Source organism: Pseudophryne corroboree, unplaced genomic scaffold, assembly GCF_028390025.1.
Source record: "Pseudophryne corroboree isolate aPseCor3 unplaced genomic scaffold, aPseCor3.hap2 scaffold_2019, whole genome shotgun sequence".
Lineage (NCBI taxonomy): Eukaryota > Metazoa > Chordata > Amphibia > Anura > Myobatrachidae > Pseudophryne > Pseudophryne corroboree.
This window is the reverse complement of record NW_026968660.1, coordinates 7,653-30,668: the sequence shown is the minus strand read 5'-3', so window position 1 is coordinate 30,668 and position 23,016 is coordinate 7,653. Positions and strand designations below refer to the sequence as shown.

The window sequence follows — 23,016 nt, the reverse complement described above, 5'->3', positions numbered from 1 at the left end:
GGATCGCGATAAAGTCAGGGTCCCGCGAGCGGGACCCACTTACCACCTCCCGAAGCGCGGCCACGCGATCCCGGAGAGCCCCAGCCGTTTGTGTCTAACGTGAAGAAACCTGGAGCCTCCGCTGTAGGTACCCGGCAACCAGGGCTCGGGAGTGTACAGCACCGCTGGGGAGAGTTGGAGCTGCAGCAGAGAATGTCACAAGACATTTACCACCGCTGCTGCCATTGAAGTCTTCACTTTTTACTTCATAAAAAGCTTTTCTCAGGGCTGCTTGGAGCAGCCCCTCTGTTAACTGCCTGCTTACTGCAGCACCAACTTACAAAACTGAGCTCCTGTGCGGAGGGGCGGGGTTATAGAGGAGGCGGGGCTGTGCATTCTGGGAACAGTCTAAGCTTTGAGCCTGTTGGTGCCTCGGACCAAGAGCCTACTCTACACCCCATTGTCCAATCCTTGTGGAGCCCAGTGTACCCCGCAGCTGAAATCCTGTTTTCTCATACATCCTAGAGGATGCTGGGGTCCACTTCATGACCATGGGGTTTATACCAAAGCTCCAGTACGGGCGGGAGGGAGAGTGCGGATGACCCTGCAGCACCGATTGACCAAACTTGAGGTCTTCATCGGCCAAGGTGTCAAACTTATAGAATTTAGCAAATGTGTTTCACCCTGACCAAGTAGCTGCTCGACAAAGTTGCAATGCCGAGACCCCCCGGGCAGCCGCCAAGGAGGAGCCCACCTTCCTAGTAGAATGGGCCTTCACTGACTTCGGTAACGGCAATCCAGCCATAGAATGAGCTTGCTGAATCGTACCTCTGATCCAGCGTGCAATAGTCTGCTTGGAAGCAGGACACCCAATTTTGTTGGGAGCATACAGGACAAACAAAGACTCTGTTTTCCGTATTCTAGCTGTTCTATCGACATAAATCTTCAAAGCCCTAACCACATCTAGATACTTTGACTCAGTGAATGTGTCAGGAATTACTGGCACCACAATAGGTTGGTTTATGTGGAAAGATGAAACCCCCTTTGGAAGAAAATGTTGACGAGTTCTCAACTCTGCCCTATCTTCATGGAAGATCAGGTAAGGGCTCTTGTGAGATAAGGCCCCCAATTCAGACACCCGCCGTGCGGATGCCAATGCCAAAAGCATCACCACTTTCCAAATGAGAAACTTCTACTCTATCTCTTGTAGAGGCTCAAACCAATCCGATTGAAGGAACTGCAATACCAGAGTAAGGTCCCATGGTGCCACTGGAGGCACAAATGGAGGCTGGATGTGCAGAACCCCTTTCACGAAGGTCTGAACCTCTGGAAGAGAGGCCAATTGTTTTTGGAAGAACACTGACAAGACCAAAATCTGGACCTTGATTGATCGCATTCGGAGGCCCGCCTCCACACCAGCCTGCAGAAAATGGAGAAAACGTCCCAACTGAAACTCTTCCGTAGGAGCCTTCTTGGATTCACACCAAGATACATATTTTCTGCAAATACGGTGGTAAAGTTTCAACGTTACTCCTTTCCTGGCCTGAATAAGAGTGGGGACGATTTCCTTGGGAATACCCTTTCGGGCTAGGATTCGCCGCTCAACAACCATGCCGTCAAACGTAGCTGCGGTAAGTCTTTATACACGCACGGCCCCTGCTGTAACAGGTCCTCGCGAAGAGGAAGAGGATCTTCTATGAGCTACTCCTGAAGATCTGGGCACCAAGCCCTCCTTGGCCAGTCTGGGGCAATGAAGATTGCTTGAACTCCTGTTCTTCTAATGATCCTGAGCCCTTTTGGGATCAGCGGAAGTGGAGGAAAGACATACACTGACCGGAAAACCCACTGGGCCACTAGCGCATCCACCGTTAATGCTTGAGGTTCTCTCGACCTGGAACAATATCTCTGAAGCTTCTTGTTGAGACGAGATGCCATCATGTCTACTTGAGGAACTCCACAAAGACTTGTCACCTCTGCGAAGACTTCTTGGTGGAGGCCCCACTCTCCTGGATGGAAATCATGTCTGCTGAGGAAGTCTGCTTCCCAGTTGTCTACTCCCGGAATGAAAATTGCTGACATAGCCTTTAGATGTCTTTCTGCCCAGAGGAGAATCTTCGTCACCTCTGCCATTGCCGCTCTGCTTTTCGTTACACCCTGCCTGTTTATGTACGCGACTGCTGTTACATTGTCCGACTGGATCTGCATGGGATGATCTTGAAGATGTACCGCTTGTTGAAAGCCGTTGTAAATGGCTCTCAATTCCAGCACGTTTATGTGAAGGCAGGCTTCCTGACTAGACCATTTCCCTTGGAAGCTTCCTCCCTGAGCGACAGCTCCCCAGCCTCGGAGACTTGCATCCGTGGTCACCAGGAGCCAGTCCTGAATCCCGAATCTGCGTACCTCCAGTAGGTGAGAGCTGTGTAACCACCACAGGAGTGAAATCCTAGCTTTTGACGACAGGATTATCTTTCGGTTCATGTGTAGGTGGGAACCCGACCATTTGTCCAACAGGTCCTACTGGAAAACTCTGACATGGAACCTGCCAAACTGTATGGCCTCGTAGGCCGCCACCATTTTCCCCAACAACCGAATGCACTGATGGATCGACACACTTGTTTCGAAAGGGCTTTCTACGTAATCTCCTATTGTACAGTCATACTAACCTACAGTTTCTTAGATCTTTAAATTGCGGACGTTATAGAGAATGAAAATACACAGACATTTTCACCAGAGAATGTTAGTATCATTTAATTTTTCTCCAGACGAAAGATCCGCTATAAATGGGAGATTAACTAGGCTTTTTTAGTGATCACCTGCTGCCCAGGGGCCTGACCGGATCGTTCCTCTAGCCAGGGGCAAAACCGGACCGTTCCTCCTGCCAGGGGCAAAACCGGACCCCATGCTCTAGCCCAGAGGCAAAACTGGAACGATCCTCTAGCCAGGGGCAAAACAGGACCGTTCCTCTAGCCAGGGGCAAAACAGGACCGTTCCTCTAGCCAGGGGCAAAACCGGACCGATGCTCTAGCCCAGGGGCAAAACCGGAACGATACTCTAGCCCAGGGGCAAAATCGGACCGATCCTCTAGCCAAGGGACGTAACAGGACCGATCCTCTAGCCAAGGGAAGTAACAGGACCGATCCTCTAGCCAAGGGGCGTAACCAGACCATTCTTCTATCAAGGTGTCTATCCCTCTCTACATGATCTCAACTCTGTATAACAGGGATTGTCTAGATACCTTCTCCAGGACATCTGTACAGAATATCACTCCCCATAATCAATCTGTTTGCTCATGAAGGATGAACTTTTCTATCTATGAGGTCTCTACTTGCAGACATACTAGCAATGAAGTACCTATATTAAGGAATGAAGACCATCCTGTCACATACACTTCCCATTACTCTGCTTTAGAAAATAAGAACTATTAAGAGGTTCCAATTCTTAATTAAAGCATGGTCCACTGAATCCAGTGACCTCCTATTATGCATTACTCATCCGTGTGCTGAAGACCAATGTCACGGCCTACTCGAAAAAGGAGACTGGCGTTCCAGGGCAGAGAGCTCAGTTCTCAGCTTGCCTTCTTATTGCCGAGACTCAACACCATGTTAGTTACAGAAAACAAATCCTACCTGACCTCAGTGACATGATACGAAGACTATGGGATTAATATGTGCTGATGGCTCCTGATGTATGAGATATACCAGAGAGTGTGGGGAGGAGACTGGTCAGATCTCTGGGCTAGTAACACACAGTGACATGATGTGAGGAGGAGAGCAGGAGTATAATAGGGGCTGATGGCTCCTGATGTATGAGATATACCAGAGAGTGTGGGGAGGAGACTGGTCAGATCTCTGGGCTGGTAACACACAGTGACATGATGTGAAGGGGGAGAGCAGGAGTATAATAGGGGCTGATGGCTCCTGATGTATGAGATACACCAGAGAGTGTGGGGAGGAGACTGGTCAGATCTCTGGGCTGGTAACACAGTGACATGATGTGAGGGAGAGAGCAGGAGTATAATAGGGGCTGATGGCTCCTGATGTATGAGATATGCCAGAGAGTGTGGGGAGGAGATTGGTCAGATCTCTGGGCTGGTAACACAGTGACATTATGTGAAGGGGAGAGCAGGAGTATAATAGGGGCTTAAGTCTTCTGATGTATGAGATACACCAGAGAGTGTGGGGAGGAGACTGGTCAGATCTCTGGGCTGGTAACACACATACATGATGTGAGGCGGAGAGCTGGAGTATAATAGGGGCTGATGGCCACTGATGTACAATACACCCCAGAGAGTGTGGGGAGGAGACTGGTCAGATATCTGGGCTGGTAACACACAGTGACATGATGTGAGGAGGAGAGCAGGAGTATAATAGGGGCTGATGTCTCCTGATGTATAAGATACACCAGAGAGTGTGGGGAGGAGTCTGGTCAGATCTCTGGGCTGGTAACACACAGTGACATGATGTGAGGGGGAGAGCAGGAGTATAATAGGGGCTTAAGTCTTCTGATGTATGAGATACACCAGAGAGTGTGGGGAGGAGACTGGTCAGATCTATGGGCTGGTAACACAAAGTGACATGATGTGAGGGGGAGAGCAGGAGTATAATAGGGGCTGATGGTTCCTGATGTAGGAGATACACCAGAGAGTGTGGGGGGGAGACTGGTCAGATCTCTGGGCTGGTAACACACAGTGACATCATGTGAGGGTGAGAGCAGGAGTATAATAGGGGCTGATGTCTCCTAATGTATAAGATACACCAGAGAGTGTGGGAAGGAGACTGGTCAGATCTCTGGGCTGGTAACACACAGTGACATGATGTGAGGAGGAGAGCAGGAGTATAATAGAGGCTGATATCTCCTGATGTATGAGATACACCAGAGAGTGTGGGGAGGAGACTGGTCAGATCTCTGGGCTCGTAACACACAGTGACATGATGTGAGGGGGAGAGCAGGAGTATAATAGAGGCTGATGGCTCCTGATGTATGAGATACACCAGAGAGTGTGGGGAGGAGACTGGTCAGATCTCTGGGCTGGTAACACACAGTGACATGATGTGAGGGGAGAGCAGGAGTATAATAGAGGTGATGGCTCCTGACTCCACACTGGGAAAAAACAAATTCCTCATTAGTTTTTACTGACAGAGGGTGTAGGATAAGAGATTGCTGTAGTGACTGAGGAAGGAGAATATGTGACACTTTCCTGTAATAAGTGTTTATTACTCACCTGTGCTGATATCTGTAGGGATTTCCTCCTCCTTAGACTGCTGATCACCCCTCACATACGTCTCTTCTTCTGCCTCTGTATCTTCTACCTTTATATCAGTAACATACGTCTCCTCTTCTCCCTCTGTATCTTCTGCCGTTATATCAGTCACATACGTCTCTTCTTCTCCCTCTGTATCTTCTGCCTTTATATCAGTCACATACGTCTCTTCTTCTCCCTCTATATCTTCTGCCTTTATATCAGTCACATACGTCTCTTCTCCATCTATATCTTCTGCCTTTATATCAGTCACATACGTCTCTTCTTCTCCCTCTGTATCTTCTGCCTTCATATCAGTCACATACCTCTCTTCTTCTCCATCTATATCTTCTGCCTTTATATCAGTCACATACGTCTCTTCTTCTCCCTCTATATCTTCTGCCTTTATATCAGTCACATACGTCTCTTCTTCTCCATCTATATCTTCTGCCTTTATATCAGTCACATACGTCTCTTCTTCTCCCTCTGTATCTTCTGCCTTCATATCAGTCACATACGTCTCTTCTTCTCCATCTATATCTTCTGCCTTTATATCAGTCACATACGTCTCTTCTTCTCCCTCTATATCTTCTGCCTTTATATCAGTCACATACGTCTCTTCTTCTCCCTCTGTATCTTCTGCCTTTATATCAGTCACATACGTCTCTTCTTCTCCCTCTATATCTTCTGCCTTCATATCAGTCACATACGTCTCTTCTTCTCCATCTATATCTTCTGCCTTTATATCAGTCACATACGTCTCTTCTTCTCCCTCTGTATCTTCTGCCTTTATATCAGTCACATACGTCTCTTCTGCTCCCTCTGTATCTTCTGCCTTTATATCAGTCACATACGTCTCTTCTTCTCCCTCTGTATCTTCTGCCTTTGTATCAGTCACATATGTCTCTTTTTCTCCCTCTGTATCTTTGATATTAATATTATTTAATTGGGCTTCATCCTATGTAAACAAGACAAATATAATGACACACAGCTCCTCTACAGATCATATAGTGACAGTCACTTTGATTTATTGGGGAGACCCTAAATACCACCTACCTGATCCTCCTGTGGGATCCTGTGATTCTCCTCTGTACAATCCTGGGAATACAGAGGACGGGGACATCTCTCTGGGGTATCTCTGTTACTGGGTCCTTCTGTAGGAGACACATAGTGACTGAGTACAGTGTATATATGTGATTATCAGATGATGTGTGTATATAGGGGCCCCCATACCTGCTCTCCCTTGTACAAAACATGACAGTCTCCTCTTACCCAGTGATGTGAGGGGCCGGTGATTCTCCATCATCAAGTCCTTGTACAGACCCCTGTGTTCCTCTATATACTCCCCCTCCTGCATGGAGACATAGACAGTGACATCATGACACCTTATAGGAACCTGACACACACAGTGATACAGTCATCACCCAGACACATCCCCTGGTGTTACTGTATAATGTCCCATTCCCAGCAGTCACCTCTCCAGTCATCACCCAGACACATCCCCTGGTGTTACTGTATAATGCCCCATTCCCAGCCGTCACCTCTCCAGTCATCAACCAGACACGTCCCCTGATGTTACTGTATAATGTCCCATTCTCTGCAGTCATCTCTCCAGTCATCACCCAGACACGTCCCCTGGTGTTACTGTATAATGTCCCATTCCCAGCAGTCACCTCTCCAGTCATCACCCAGACACATCCCCCGGTGTTACTGTATAATGTCCCATTCCCAGCAGTCACCTCTCTAGTCATCACCCAGACAGATGCCCTGGTGTTACTGTATAATGTCCCATTCCCAGCAGTCGCCTCTCCAGTCATCGCTCAGACACATCCCCTGGTGTTACTGTATAATGTCCCATTCCCAGCGGTCACCCCTCCAGTCGTCACCCAGAAACTTCCTCTGGTGTTACTGTATAATGCCCCATTCCCAACAGTCACCTCTCCAGTCATCACCCAGACACGCCCCCTGGTGTTACTGTATAATGCCCCATTCCCAGCAGTCACCATCCAGACACATCCCCTGGTGTTACTGTATAATGTCCCATTCCCAGCAGTCACCTCTCCAGTCATCACCCAGACACATCCCCTGGTGTTACTGTATAATGTCCCATTCCCAGCAGTCACCTCTCCAGTCATCACCCAGACACATCCCCTGGTGTTACTGTATAATGTCCCATTCCCAGCAGTCACCTCTCCAGTCGTCACCCAGAAACTTCCTCTGGTGTTACTGTATAATGCCCCATTCCCAACAGTCACCTCTCCAGTCATCACCCAGACACGCCCCCTGGTGTTACTGTATAATGCCCCATTCCCAGCAGTCACCATCCAGACACATCCCCTGGTGTTACTGTATAATGTCCCATTCCCAGCAGTCACCTCTCCAGTCATCACCCAGACACATCCCCTGGTGTTACTGTATAATGTCCCATTCCCAGCAGTCACCTCTCCAGTCATCACCCAGACACATCCCCTGGTGTTACTGTATAATGTCCCATTCCCAGCAGTCACCTCTCCAGTCATCACCCAGACACATCCCCCTGTGTTACTGTATAATGTCCCATTCCCAGCAGTCACCTCTCCAGTCATCACCCAGACACATCCCCCTGTGTTACTGTATAATGCCCCATTCCCAGCAGTCACCTCTCCAGTCACCACCCAGACACATACCCTGGTGTTACTGTATAATGCCCTATTCCCAGCAGTCACCTCTCCAGTCATCACCCAGACACATCCCCTGGTGTTACTGTATAATGTCCCATTCCCAGCAGTCACTTCTCCAGTCATCACCCAGACACATCCCCTGGTGTTACTGTATAATGTCCCATTCCCAGCAGCCACCTCTCCAGTCAGCAACTGAATGATCTTGTTGGTGAGTTCCAGGATTTTCTGGTCATTGTGTCTCTCATGTATCAGTGAGTGAGGTGTAGGCACCGTGATTGGGCTTTGGGTTCTACTCAGTCCTCCTGACACACGGGGCTGGCTGTTGAGTATCTCACACTCACTGGATGTCTTCTTCACTACTGTGTAATCCTGTGTAATGGAGGAGACATCAAATATCAATATATACACTCCCAGACCCCCCCCCCATCACCTCCCCAGTCCTGTCCCTGTATTATTATTATTATTATTATAGTATTATTACTATAGACATAAGTTACATCACAGTGACGCTTCCATATCCCCTCACCTCCCTGTATTATGACTATAGATATATGTGATGTCACTGTGACACTCCCAGATCCCCTCACCTCCCCAGTCATGCCCCTGTATTATTACTATAGATAAGTGATGTCACTGTGATGCTCCGAGATTCCCTCACCTCCCCAGTAAAATACCTGTATTAGTACTATAGATATAAGCGATGTCACAGTGAGGCTGCCAGATCCCCTCACCTCCCAATTCAGGTCCCTGAATTATTACTATAGATATATAAGTGTTGTTAATGTGACAGTCCCAGATCCCCTCACCTCCCCAGTCATATACCTGTATTGTTACTATAGATATAAGTGATGTTACTGTGCCAGTCCCAGATCCCCTCACCAACCCCAGTCATGTCCCTGTATTAGTACGATAGATATGTGATGTCACTGTGACGCTCCCAGATCACCTCACCTCCCCAGTCATGTCCCTGTATTATTACTAGATATATGTGATGTCTCTGTGACACTCCCAGATTCACTCACCTCCAGTTATGTCCCTTTATTATTACTATAGATATAAGTGATGTCACTGTGATGCTCCCAGATCTCCTCATCTCCCCAGTCATGTCCCTGTTTTATTACTAAAGATAAAAGTGATGTCACAGTGATGCTCCCAGATCCCCTCACCTCCCCAGTCATGTCCCTGTATTATTACTATAGATATCAGATCATAATGATGCTCCCATATCCTCTCACCTCCCCAGTCATGTCCCTCTATTATGACTATAGATATTAGTGATGTCACTGTGACGCTCCCAGATCCCCTTACCTCCCCAGTCATGTCCCTCTATTATGACTATAGATATTAGTGATGTCACTGTGACGCTCCCAGATCCCCTCACCTCCCCAGTAATGTCCCTGTATTATTACTAGAGATATATGTGATGTCACTGTGACACTTCCAGATCCAGTCATGTCCCTGTATTATTACTAGAGATATATGATGTCACTGTGACACTTACAGATCCCCTCAACTCCCCAGGCATGTCCCTGTATTATTACAGGAGATATATGTAATGTCACTGTGACACTTCCAGATTCCCTAACATTCCCAGTATTATTACTATAGATGTAAGTGATGTTACTGTGACACTCCCAGATTCCCTCACCTCCCCGTCATATACCTATATTATTACTATACATATAAGTGATGTAACTGTGACAGTCCCAGATCCCCTCCCCTCCCCCAGTCATGTCCCTGTATTAGTACGATAGATATGTGATGTCACTGTGACGCTCCCAGATCACCTCACCTCCCCAGTCATGTCCCTGTATTATTACTATAGATATAAGTGATGTCTCTGTGATACTCCCAGATCCCCTCACCTCCCCAGTCATGTCCTTGTATTATTACTATATATAAGCGACGTCACTGTGCCTCTCCTAGATCCCCTCACCTCCCCAGTCATGTCCCTGTATTGCTATAGATATTAGTGATGTCACTGTGACACTCCCAGATCCCCTCACCTCTCAAGTCATATACGTATTATTAATATAGATATAAGGTCACAGTGGCGCTCCCAGATTCACTCACCTCCACAGTCATGTCCCTTTATTATTATAATAGATATAAGTGATGTCACTGTGACATTCCCAGATCCCCTCACCTCCCCAGTCATATACCTGTATTATTACTATAGATAACAGTGACATCACTGTGACGCTCCCAGATCCCCCTCACCTCCACAGTCATGTCTCTGTTTTATTACTATAGATTTAAGTGATGTCACTGTGACACTCCCAGTACCCCTCACGTCCACAGCCATGTCCCTGTATTATTACTAGAGATAAATGTGATGTCACTGTGACACTTCCAGATCCAGTCATGTCCCTGTATTATTACTAGAGATATATGATGCCACTGTGACACTTACAGATCCCCTCAACTCCCCAGGCATGTCCCTGTATTATTACAGGAGATATATGTGATCTCACTGTGACACTTCCAGATCCCCTAACATCCCCAGTCATGTCCCTGTATTATTACTATAGATATAAGTGATGTCACTGTGACGCTCCCAGATCTCCTCATCTCCCCAGTCATGTCCCTGTTTTATTACTATAGATTTAAGTGATGTCACTGTGACACTCCCAGTACCCCTCACGTCTACAGTCATGTCCCTGTATTATTACTATAGATATAAGTGATGTTACTGTGACACTCCCAGATCTCCTCATCTCCCCAGTCATGTCCCTGTTTTATTACTATAGATTTAAGTGATGTCCCTTTGACACTCCCATTACCCCCACGTCTACAGTCATGTCCCTGTTTTATTACTATACATAATAAGAATTTACTTACCGATAATTCTATTTCTCGTAGTCCGTAGTGGATGCTGGGGACTCCGTAAGGACCATGGGGATCAGCGGCTCCGCAGGAGACTGGGCACAAAAGTAAAGCTTTAGGACAACCTGGTGTGCACTGGCTCCTCCCCCTATGACCCTCCTCCAAGCCTCAGTTAGGATACTGTGCCCGGACGAGCGTACACAATAAGGAAGGATTTTGAATCCCGGGTAAGACTCATACCAGCCACACCAATCACACCGTATAACTTGTGATCTAAACCCAGTTAACAGCATGATAACAGAGGAGCCTCTAGAAAAGATGGCTCACTACAGCAATAACCCGATTTTTGGTAACAATAACTATGTACCAGTATTGCAGACAATCCGCACTTGGGATGGGCGCCCAGCATCCACTACGGACTACGAGAAATAGAATTATCGGTAAGTAAATTCTTATTTTCTCTGACGTCCTAGTGGATGCTGGGGACTCCGTAAGGACCATGGGGATTATACCAAAGCTCCCAAACGGGCGGGAGAGTGCGGATGACTCTGCAGCACCAATGAGAGTACTCCAGGTCCTCCTCAGCCAGGGTATCAAATTTGTAGAATTTTACAAACTTATTTGCTCCTGACCAAGTAGCTGCTCGGCAAAGTTGTAAAGCCGAGACCCCTCGGGCAGCCGCCCAAGATGAGCCCACCTTCCTCGTGGAATGGGCATTGACAGATTTTTGGCTGTGGCAGGCCTGCCACAGAATGTGCAAGCTGAATTGTACTACAAATCCAACGAGCAATAGTCTGCTTAGAAGCAGGGGCACCCAGCTTGTTGGGTGCATAGAGGATAAACAGCGAGTCAGATTTTCTGACTCCAGCCGTCCTGGAATATATATATTCAGGGCCCTGACAACGTCTAGCAACTTGGAGTCCTCCAAGTCCCTAGTAGCCGCAAGGCACCACAATAGGTTGGTTCAGGTAAAACGCTGAAAACCACCTTAAGGAGAAACTGAGGACAAGTCCTCAATTCCGCCCTATCCGAATGGAAAATCAAATAAGGCTTTTACAGGATAAAGCCGCCAATTCTGACACGCACCTGGCCCAGGCCAGGGCCAACAGCATGATCACTTACCACGTGAGATATTTTAACTCCACAGATTTAAGTGGTTCAAACCAATGTGACTTTTGGAACCCAAAAACTACATTGAGATCCCAAGGTGCCACTGGAGGCACAAAAGGAGGCTGTATATGCAGCACTCCCTTGACAAACATCTGTACTTCAGGGACTGAAGCTAGTTCTTTCTGGAAAAAAATTGACAGGACCGAAATTTGAACCTTAATGGACCCCAATTTCAGGCCCATAGACACTCCTGTTTGCAGGAAATGTAGGAATCGACCCAGTTGAAATTCCTCCGTCGAGCCTTACTGGCCTCGCACCACGCAACATATTTTCGCCAAATGCGGTGATAATGTTTTGCGGTTACATCCTTCCTGGCTTTGATCAGGGTAGGGATGACTTATCCGGAATGCCTTTTTCTGCTAGGATCCGGCGTTCAACCGCCATGCCGTCAAACGCAGCAGCGGTAAGTCTTGGAACAGACAGCGTCCTTGCTGGAGCAGGTCCCTTCTTAGAGGTAGAGGCCACGGATCCTCCGTGAGCATCTCTTGAAGTTCCGGGTACCAAGTCCTTCTTGGCCAATCCGGAGCCACGAATATAGTGCTTACTCCTCTCCGTCTTATAATTCTCAGTACCTTGGGTATGAGAGGTAGAGGAGGGAACACATACACTGACTGGTACACCCACGGTGTTACCAGAGCATCTACAGCTATTGCCTGAGGGTCCCTTGACCTGGCACAATACCTGTCGAGTTTTTCCCAACGGTTTATAATCATGTGGAAGACTTCTGGGTGAAGTCCCCACTCTCCCGGGTGGAGGTCGTGTCTGCTGAGGAAGTCTGCTTCACAGTTGTCCACTCCCGGAATGAATACTGCTGACAGTGCTATCACTGCCATTGCCCTCCTGCTTCTTGTGCCACCCTTGTTTACGTGGGTGACTGCCGTGATGTTGTCCGACTGGATCAACACTGGCTGACCTTGAAGCAGAGGTCTTGCTAAGCTTAGAGCATTGTAAATGGCCCTTAGCTTCAGGATATTTATGTGAAGTGCTGTCTCCAGGCTTGACCATAAGCCCTGGAAATTTCTTCCCTGTGTGACTGCTCCCCAGCCTCGCAGGCTGGCATCCGTGGTCACCAGGACCCAGTCAGTGTTCACAAATACGCGCTATAGCGCGTATTTTACCCGGATCTGAAGGCGGGGACTCACTTTTCAAAAATGGGAGGGTCCCCGGGTCGCGCTCCGCTGCAGCCAACTACTTGTAAATTGAAGGGGACGGCGCTTCTTGCCCGTACAGAGTGGAGCCTTACCACTGGCAGTCTGGCGGTGCCCCCTCCCCCTCTTGGTCACGTGCAGTGACCAGGAGGGGGAGGGGGCACCGCCACACTGCCTGTGGTAAGGCTCCACTCTGTACAGGCAGGAAGCGCCGTCCCCTTCAATTTACAAGTAGTTGGCTGCAGCGGCTTCACACGGGAGCCGGGCCGAGAGAGAAGACGGCTCTGCGGCTGCTGTACGCTGCGGGCGGGCGGGCGGTGACTCGCCAACTGCAGCTCCCTCCCAACCCGATATCTGCCTCCCTCTCGGCTGCCTCCGGTGTGCTCTCCCGCGATCTGTGTGAAGGAGAGCAGCGGTGACCAGCCAGGAACCTCACCTCCAGCCCCTGCCGTGCTCTGCCACCATGCTGCTGGGGAGAAGAGCGGGCTGCACCATTACCATCAGGTGTCCCCAGCATCCCTACGGACGCCCAGCTAGCGGGCCTGTGACAGGAGAGCCAGTTCCCGAGGTGGCCGCATTGGGTACACCCCCCCTCAAACTTCTTCTCACTTCTTTTGCCTGACGGAAGCAGCGGTGACAGCGCATGGCCCTGGTGGTGCGGAAGGTACGTGCTCTACCTGGCGCAGTATGTATAACGGGGTGCTCTACCTGGTGCAATGTGTATAACGGGGTGCTCTACCTGGTGCAATGTTTATAACGGGGTGCTCTACCTGGCGCAATATGTATAACGGCGTGCTCTACCTGGCGCAATGTGTATAAAGGGGTGCTCTACCTGGTGCAATGTGTATAAAGGGGTGCTCTACCTGGCGCAATGAGTATAACGGCGTGCTCTACCTGGCGCAATGTGTATAACGGGGTGCTCTACCTGGTGCAATGTGTATAACGGGGTGCTCTACCTGGCGCAATATGTATAACGGCGTGCTCTACCTGGCGCAATGTGTATAACGGGGTGCTCTACCTGGTGCAATGTGTATAACGGGGTGCTCTACCTGGCGCAATATGTATAACGGCGTGCTCTACCTGGCGCAATGTGTATAAAGGGGTGCTCTACCTGGCGCAATGTGTATAAAGGGGTGCTCTACCTGGCGCAATGAGTATAACGGCGTGCTCTACCTGGCGCAATGTGTATAACGGGGTGCTCTACCTGGTGCAATGTGTATAACGGGGTGCTCTACCTGGCGCAATATGTATAACGGCGTGCTCTACCTGGCGCAATGTGTATAACGGGGTGCTCTACCTGGTGCAATGTGTATAACGGGGTGCTCTACCTGGCGCAATATGTATAACGGCGTGCTCTACCTGGTGCAATGTGTATAACGGGGTGCTCTACCTGGTGCAATGTGTATAACGGGGTGCTCTACCTGGTGCAATATGTATAACGGCGTGCTCTACCTGGCGCAATGTGTATAACGGGGTGCTCTACCTGGTGCAATGTGTATAACGGGGTGCTCTACCTGGCGCAATGTGTATAACGGGGTGCTCTACCTGGCGCAGTGTGTATAACGGCGTGCTCTACCTGGTGCAATGTGTATAACGGGGTGCTCTACCTGGTGCAATGTGTATAACGGGGTGCTCTACCTGGCGCAATATGTATAACGGCGTGCTCTACCTGGTGCAATGTGTATAACGGCGTGCTCTACCTGGCGCAATGTGTATAACGGGGTACTCTACCTGATGCAATGTGTATAATGAGCTCTACCTGCTGCAATGTGTATAACGTGCTCTACCTGGCGCAATATGTATAACGGCGTGCTCTACCTGCTGCAATGTGTGTAACGTGCTCTACCTGCTGCAATGTGTATAACGTGCTCTACCTGGCGCAATGTGTATAACGTGCTCTACCTGCTGCAATGTGTATAACGTGCTCTACCTGCTGCAATGTGTATAACGTGCTCTACCTGGTGCAATGTGTATAACGTGCTCTACCTGCTGCAATGTGTATAACGTGCTCTACCTGGCGCAATATGTATAACGGCGTGCTCTACCTGGTGCAATGTGTATAACGGCGTGCTCTACCTGGCGCAATGTGTATAACGGGGTACTCTACCTGATGCAATGTGTATAATGAGCTCTACCTGCTGCAATGTGTATAACGTGCTCTACCTGGCGCAATATGTATAACGGCGTGCTCTACCTGCTGCAATGTGTGTAACGTGCTCTACCTGCTGCAATGTGTATAACGTGCTCTACCTGGCGCAATGTGTATAACGTGCTCTACCTGCTGCAATGTGTATAACGTGCTCTACCTGCTGCAATGTGTATAACGTGCTCTACCTGGTGCAATGTGTATAACGTGCTCTACCTGCTGCAATGTGTATAACGTGCTCTACCTGCTGCAATGTGTATAACGTGCTCTACCTGGTGCAATGTGTATAACGTGCTCTACCTGCTGCAATGTGTATAACGTGCTCCGCCTGCTGCAATGTGTATAACGTGCTCTACCTGGTGCAATGTGTATAACGTGCTTTACCTGGTGCAATGTGTATAACGTGCTCTACCTGCTGCAATGTGTATAACGTGCTCCACCTGCTGCAATGTGTATAACGTGCTCTACCTGCTGCAATGTGTATAACGTGCTCTACCTGCTGCAATGTGTATAACGTGCTCTACCTGCTGCAATGTGTATAACGTGCTCTACCTGCTGCAATGTGTATAACGTGCTCCACCTGCTGCAATGTGTATAACGTGCTCTACCTGCTGCAATGTGTATAACATGCTCTACCTGCTGCAATGTGTATAACGTGCTCTACCTGCTGCAATGTGTGTAACGTGCTCTACCTGCTGCAATGTGTATAACGTGCTCTACCTGCTGCAATGTGTATAATGTGCTCTACCTGCTGCAATGTGTATAACGTGCTCTACCTGGCGCAGTGTGTATAACGTGCTCTACCTGCTGCAATGTGTATAACATGCTCTACCTGCTGCAATGTGTATAACGTGCTCTACCTGCTGCAATGTGTATAATGTGCTCTACCTGGCGCAATGTGTATAACGTGCTCTACCTGCTGCAATGTGTATAACGTGCTCTACCTGCTGCAATGTGTATAACGTGTTCTACCTGCTGCAATGTGTATAACGTGCTCTACCTGCTGCAATGTGTATAACGTGCTCTACCTGCTGCAATGTGTATAACGTGCTCTACCTGCTGCAATGTGTATAACGTGCTCTACCTGGTGCAATGTGTATAACGTGCTCTACCTGCTGCAATGTGTATAACGTGCTCTACCTGCTGCAATCTGTATAACGTGCTGTACCTGCTGCAATGTGTATAACGTGCTCTACCTGGCGCAGTGTGTATAACGTGCTCTACCTGCTGCAATGTGTATAACGTGCTCTACCTGCTGCAATGTGTATAACCTGCTCTACCTGCTGCAATGTGTATAACGTGCTCTACCTGCTGCAATGTGTATAACGTGCTCTACCTGGTGCAATGTGTATAACGTGCTCTACCTGGTGCAATGTGTATAACGTGCTCTACCTGCTGCAATGTGTATAACGTGCTCTACCTGCTGCAATGTGTATAACGTGCTCTACCTGCTGCAATGTGTATAACGTGCTCTACCTGCTGCAATGTGTATAATGTGCTCTACCTGCTGCAATGTGTATAACGTGCTCTACCTGCTGCAATGTGTATAACGTGCTCTACCTGCTGCAATGTGTATAACGTGCTCTACCTGCTGCAATGTGTATAACGTGCTCTACCTGCTGCAATGTGTATAACGTGCTCTACCTGCTGCAATGTGTATAACGTGCTCTACCTGCTGCAATGTGTATAATGTGCTCTACCTGCTGCAATGTGTATAACGTGCTCTACCTGGTGCAGTGTGTATAACGTGCTCTACCTGGCGCAGTGTGTATAACGTGCTCTACCTGGCGCAGTGTATATAGGAGGTTCTACCTGGTGCAATCTGTATAAGCGGCACTACAGTGTGGTGTAATGTGAATTGGCACTATTATGTGGTCACGCCCCTTCTCCATGAAGCCATGCCCCTAAATTTTTGCGGCGCGCCTGCGGCGCGCACCACCTGTTGTTTCGGATCTGGGAGGTGGAACTCCAATTCACTTTCTGCCAAAGGGCACCAAAATATCTAGTTAAAGCTCTGGGGCAGACTGTCCTGCATGCTACACACCCCAGCAGCACTGTCACCCCATTCCCCCACCTTGCAACACTTCTGTAGTGTCCAAATAAGATTAATATGAATAAAAAACTTAATTCCGATGGGACCCAGAAAAGAACCGGTAGGACCCCAATTTTTAAAAGTTAGGGGTCCCTGGGACCCACTTTTTTTTGGGCTCAGCGCGATCACTGCCAGTCCTGAATGCCGAATCTGCGGCCCTCTAGAAGATGAGCACTCTGCAACCACCACAGGAGAGACACCCTTGTCCTTGGTGACAGGGTTATCCGCTGATGCATCTGAAGATGCAACCCGGACCATTTGTCCAGCAGGTCCCACTGGAAAGTTCTTGCGTGGAAACTGCCGAATGGGATTGCTTCGTAGGAAGCCACCATTTTTCCCAGAACCCTTGTGAATTGATACACTCTTGGCTCGGTTTTAGGAGGTTCCTGACTAGCTCGGATAACTCCCTGGCTTTCTCCTCCGGAAGAAACACCTTTTTCTGGACTGTGTCCAGGATCATCCCTAGGAACAGAAGACGAGTCGTCGGAACCAGCTGCGATTTTGGAATATTGAGAATCCAACCGTGCTGTCGCAACACTACCTGAGATAGTGCTACTTCGACCTCCAACTGTTCTCTGGATCTTACCCTTATCAGGAGATCGTCCAAGTAAGGGATAACTAAAACTCCCTTCCTTCAAAGGAGTATTATCATTTCGGCCATTACCTTGGTAAAGACCCGGGGTGCCGTGGACCATCCAAACGGCAGCGTCTGAAACTGATAGTGACAGTTCTGTACCACAAACCTGAGGTACCCTTGGTGAGAAGGGTAAAATGGGACATGAAGGTAAGCATCCTTGATGTCCAGAGACCATGTAGTCCCCTTCTTCCAGGTTCGCAGTCCCTGCTCTGAGTGACTCCATCTTGAATTTGAACTTCTGTATGTAAGTGTTCAAAGATTTTAGATTTAAAAATCGGTCTCATCGAGCCGTCCGGCTTCGGTACCACAACAGTGTGGAATAATAATACCCCTTTCCCTGTTGCAGGAGGGGTACCTTGATGATCACCTGCTGGGAATACAGCTTGTGAATGGCTTCCAAAACTGCCTCCCTGTCGGAGGGAGACGTCGGTAAAGCCGACTTTAGGAAACGGCGAGGGGGAGACGTCTCAAATTCCAATTTGTACCCCTGAGATACCACCTGAAGGATCCAGGGGTCTACTTGCGAGTGAGCCCACTGCGCGCTGAAATTCTTGAGACGGGCCCCCACCGTGCCTGAGTCCGCTTGTAAAGCCCCGGCGTCATGCTGAGGGCTTAGCAAAAGCGGGAGAGGGCTTCTGTTCCTGGGAACTGGCTGATTTCTGCAGCCTTTTTCCTCTCCCTCTGTCACGGGGCAGAAGTGAGGAACCTTTTGCCCGCTTGCCCTTATGGGAACGAAAGGACTGCGCCTGAACTTATGTTGAGAGGCGACCTGGGGTAAAAACGTGGAATTCCCAGCTGTTGCCGTGGCCACCAGGTCTGAAAGACCGACCCCAAATAACTCCTTCCCTTTATAAGGCAATACTTCCATATGCCGTTTGGAATCCGCATCACCTGACCACTGTCGTGTCCATAACCCTCTTCTGGCAGAAATGGACAACGCACTTACTCTTAATGCCAGTCGGCAAATATTCCGCTGTGCATCATGCATATATAGAAATGCATCTTTTAAATGCTCTATAGGCAATAATATACTGTCCCTGTCCAGGGTATCCATCTTTTCAGTCAGGGAATCCGACCACGCCAACCCAGCACTGCACATCCAGGCTGAGGCGATTGCTGGTCGCAGTATAACACCAGTATGTGTGTAAATACATTTTAGGATACCCTCCTGCTTTTCTATCAGCAGGATCCTTAAGGGCGGCCATCTCAGGAGAGGGTACAGCCCTTGTTTTGACAAGCGTGTGAGCGCTTTATCCACCCTAGGGGGCGTTTCCCAAGGCACCCTAACCTCTGGCGGGAAAGGATATAATGCCAATAACTTTTTATCGGGGGAAACCCACGCTACATCACACACCTCATTTAATTTCTCAGATTCAGGAAAACTACAGATAGTTTTTCCTCACGGAACATAATACCCCTTTTTGGTGGTACTCGTATTATCAGAAATGTGTAAAACATTTTTCATTGCCTCAATCATGTAACGTGTGGCCCTACTGGAAGTCACATTTGTCTCTTCACTGTCGACACTGGAGTCAGTATCCGTGTCGGCGTGTGTATCTGCCATCTGAGGTAACGGCCGCTTTAGAGCCCCTGACGGCCTATGAGACGTCTGGACAGGCACAAGCTGAGTAGCCGGCTGTCTCATGTCAACCACTGTCTTTTATACAGAGCTGACACTGTCACGCAATTCCTTCCAACAGTTCATCCACTCAGGTGTCGACCCCCTAGGGGGTGACATCACTATTACAGGCAATCTGCTCCGTCTCCACATCATTTTTCTCCTCATACATGTCGACACAAACGTACCGACACACAGCACACACACAGGGAATGCTCTGATAGAGGACAGGACCCCACTAGCCCTTTGGGGAGACAGAGGGAGAGTTTGCCAGCACACACCAGAGCGCTATTTATATACAGGGATAACCTTATATAAGTGTTTTTCCCCTTATAGCTGCTATATTGTTAATACTGCGCCTAATTAGTGCCCCCCCTCTCTTTTTTAACCCTTTCTGTAGTGTAGTGACTGCAGGGGAGAGCCAGGGAGCTTCCCTCCAACGGAGCTGTGAGGGAAAACGGCGCCAGTGTGCTGAGGAGATAGGCTCCGCCCCCTTCTCGGCGGCCTTATCTCCCGTTTTTCTGTGTATTCTGGCAGGGGTTAAATTCATCCATATAGCCCAGGAGCTATATGTGATGCATTTTTCGCCATCCAAGGTGTTTTTATTGCGTCTCAGGGCGCCCCCCCCCCCCCCCAGTGCCCTGCACCCTCAGTGACCGGAGTGTGAAGTGTGCTTAGAGCAATGGCGCACAGCTGCAGTGCTGTGCGCTACCTTGTTGAAGACAGGACGTCTTCTGCCGCCGATTTTCCGGACCTCTTCTGTCTTCTGGCTCTGTAAGGGGGCCGGCGGCGCGGCTCTGGGACCCATCCATGGCTGGGCCTGTGATCGATCCCTCTGGAGCTAATGTCCAGTAGCCTAAGAAGCCCAATCCACTCTACACGCAGGTGAGTTCGCTTCTTCTCCCCTTAGTCCCTCGATACAGTGAGCCTGTTGCCAGCAGGTCTCACTGAAAATAAAAAACCTAACACTAAACTTTTCACTAAGCAACTCAGGAGAGCCACCTAGTGTGCACCCTTCTCGTTCGGGCACAAAAATCTAACTGAGGCTTGGAGGAGGGTCATAGGGGGAGGAGCCAGTGCACACCAATTAGTCCTAAAGCTTTACTTTTGTGCCCAGTCTCCTGCGGAGCCGCTGATCCCCATGGTCCTTACGGAGTCCCCAGCATCCACGAGGACGTCAGAGAAAAAAGTGATGTCACAGTGATGCTCCCAGATCCCCTCACCTCCCCAGTCATGTCCCTGTATTATTACTATAGATATAAGGTCACAATGAGCTCCCAGATCCTCTCACCTCCCCAGTCATGTCCCTGTATTATTAATATAGATATAAGTGATGTCACTGTGATGCTCCCAGATCTCCTCATCTCCCCAGTCATGTCCCTGTTTTATTACTATAGATAAAAATGATGTCACAGTGATGCTCCCAGATCCCCTCACCTCCCCAGTGATGTCCCCTGTATTATTACTATAGATATCAGATCACAATGATGATCCCAGATCCTCTCACCTCCCCAGTCATGTCCCTCTATTATGACTATAGATATTAGTGATGTCACTGTGATGCTCCCAGATCCCCTCACCTCCCCAGTCATGTCCCTGTATTATTACTAGAGATATATGTGATGTCACTGTGACACTTCCAGATCCAGTCATGTCCCTGTATTATTACTAGAGATATAAGATGTCACTGTGACACTTACAGATCCCCTCAACTCCCCAGGCATGTCCCTGTATTATTACTAGAGATATATGTGATGTCACTGTGACACTTCCAGATCCAGTTATGTCCCTGTATTATTACTAGAGATATATGATGTCACTGTGACACTTCCAGATCCCCTAACATCCCCAGTATTATTACTATAGATAAGTGGTGTTACTGTGACAGTCCCAGATTCCCTCACCTCCCCGTCATATACCTATATTATTACTATACATATAAGTGATGTTACTGTGACAGTCCCAGATCCCCTCCCCTCCCCCAGTCATGTCCTTGTATTATTACTATATATAAGCGACGTCACTGTGCCTCTCCTAGATCCCCTCACCTCCCCAGTCATGTCCCTGTATTGCTATAGATATTAGTGATGTCACTGTGACACTCCCAGATCCCCTCACCTCTCAAGTCATATACGTATTATTAATATAGATATAAGGTCACAGTGGCGCTCCCAGATTCACTCACCTCCACAGTCATGTCCCTTTATTATTATAATAGATATAAGTGATGTCACTGTGACATTCCCAGATCCCCTCACCTCCCCAGTCATATACCTGTATTATTACTATAGATAACAGTGACATCACTGTGACGCTCCCAGATCCCCCTCACCTCCACAGTCATGTCTCTGTTTTATTACTATAGATTTAAGTGATGTCACTGTGACACTCCCAGTACCCCTCACGTCCACAGCCATGTCCCTGTATTATTACTAGAGATAAATGTGATGTCACTGTGACACTTCCAGATCCAGTCATGTCCCTGTATTATTACTAGAGATATATGATGCCACTGTGACACTTACAGATCCCCTCAACTCCCCAGGCATGTCCCTGTATTATTACAGGAGATATATGTGATCTCACTGTGACACTTCCAGATCCCCTAACATCCCCAGTCATGTCCCTGTATTATTACTATAGATATAAGTGATGTCACTGTGACGCTCCCAGATCTCCTCATCTCCCCAGTCATGTCCCTGTTTTATTACTATAGATTTAAGTGATGTCACTGTGACACTCCCAGTACCCCTCACGTCTACAGTCATGTCCCTGTTTTATTACTATAGATAAAAGTGATGTCACAGTGATGCTCCAAGATCCCCTCACCTCCCCAGTGATGTCCCTGTATTATTACTATAGATATAAGGTCACAATGATGCTCCCAGATCCTCCCAGCTCCCCAGTCATGTCCCTGTATTATTACTATAGATATAAGTGATGTCACTGTAGTGCTCCCAGAATCCCTCACCTCCCCAGTCATGTCCCTGAGTTATTACTATGATATAAGGTCACAGTGATGTTCCCATATCCTATCACCTCCCCATTCATGTCCCTGTATTATTACTATAGATATAAGGTCACTGTGACGCTCCAAGATCCACTCACCTCCCCAGTAAGCAGGTAGATGATCTCCAGGGTGATTTTTATTATGCTCTCAGTCCTGTGACTACTGTCCTTGTCCATCCTCCGTCAATCAGAGATAATACAGAACGTGTGATGTGTAATAAAGACTCCGTTCCCCACAGCTGGAGTTCCTGGAATAAATAGAACACATAAAACATATTGCACATGTAACATAGTAAATGTGGAATAGAGTGGTCATTTAATCTCCTATTTCCCCACAGCCATAGAGTCCTGGTCAGTGTCTCCAAGGTTCCTGTGACCCAGCCCCATAATGCTGTACTGCATAGTGATCCTGATCTAGAATGTAGCGCTATTGTGGGTGGAGTCACAATGAACTGATGTGCAGTACATTGTGAAGGAACAGGGTCTCCTGGA

The 23,016-nt window shown here is 48.4% G+C and overlaps 1 protein-coding gene across 2 annotated transcripts in view; it reads right to left on the bottom strand.

Moving 5' to 3' along the window:
• Nucleotides 1–22,769, bottom strand: part of LOC135005440 (oocyte zinc finger protein XlCOF7.1-like) — a 45,071-nt gene extending 22,302 nt beyond the window's left edge. For both annotated transcript variants that reach the window (XM_063951931.1, XM_063951932.1), the window contains exons 1-5: nt 22,624–22,769; nt 8,056–8,247; nt 6,491–6,569; nt 6,275–6,372; nt 5,201–6,176 (exon numbers count right to left, since the gene is read on the bottom strand). In XM_063951931.1, coding sequence (XP_063808001.1) covers nt 5,201–6,176; nt 6,275–6,372; nt 6,491–6,569; nt 8,056–8,247; nt 22,624–22,701 — 1,423 coding nt within the window. In that variant the 5' untranslated portion in view covers nt 22,702–22,769. The remainder of the gene's footprint in view (nt 1–5,200; nt 6,177–6,274; nt 6,373–6,490; nt 6,570–8,055; nt 8,248–22,623) is intronic.
• Between the last annotated feature and the right edge of the window lie 247 nt (nt 22,770–23,016).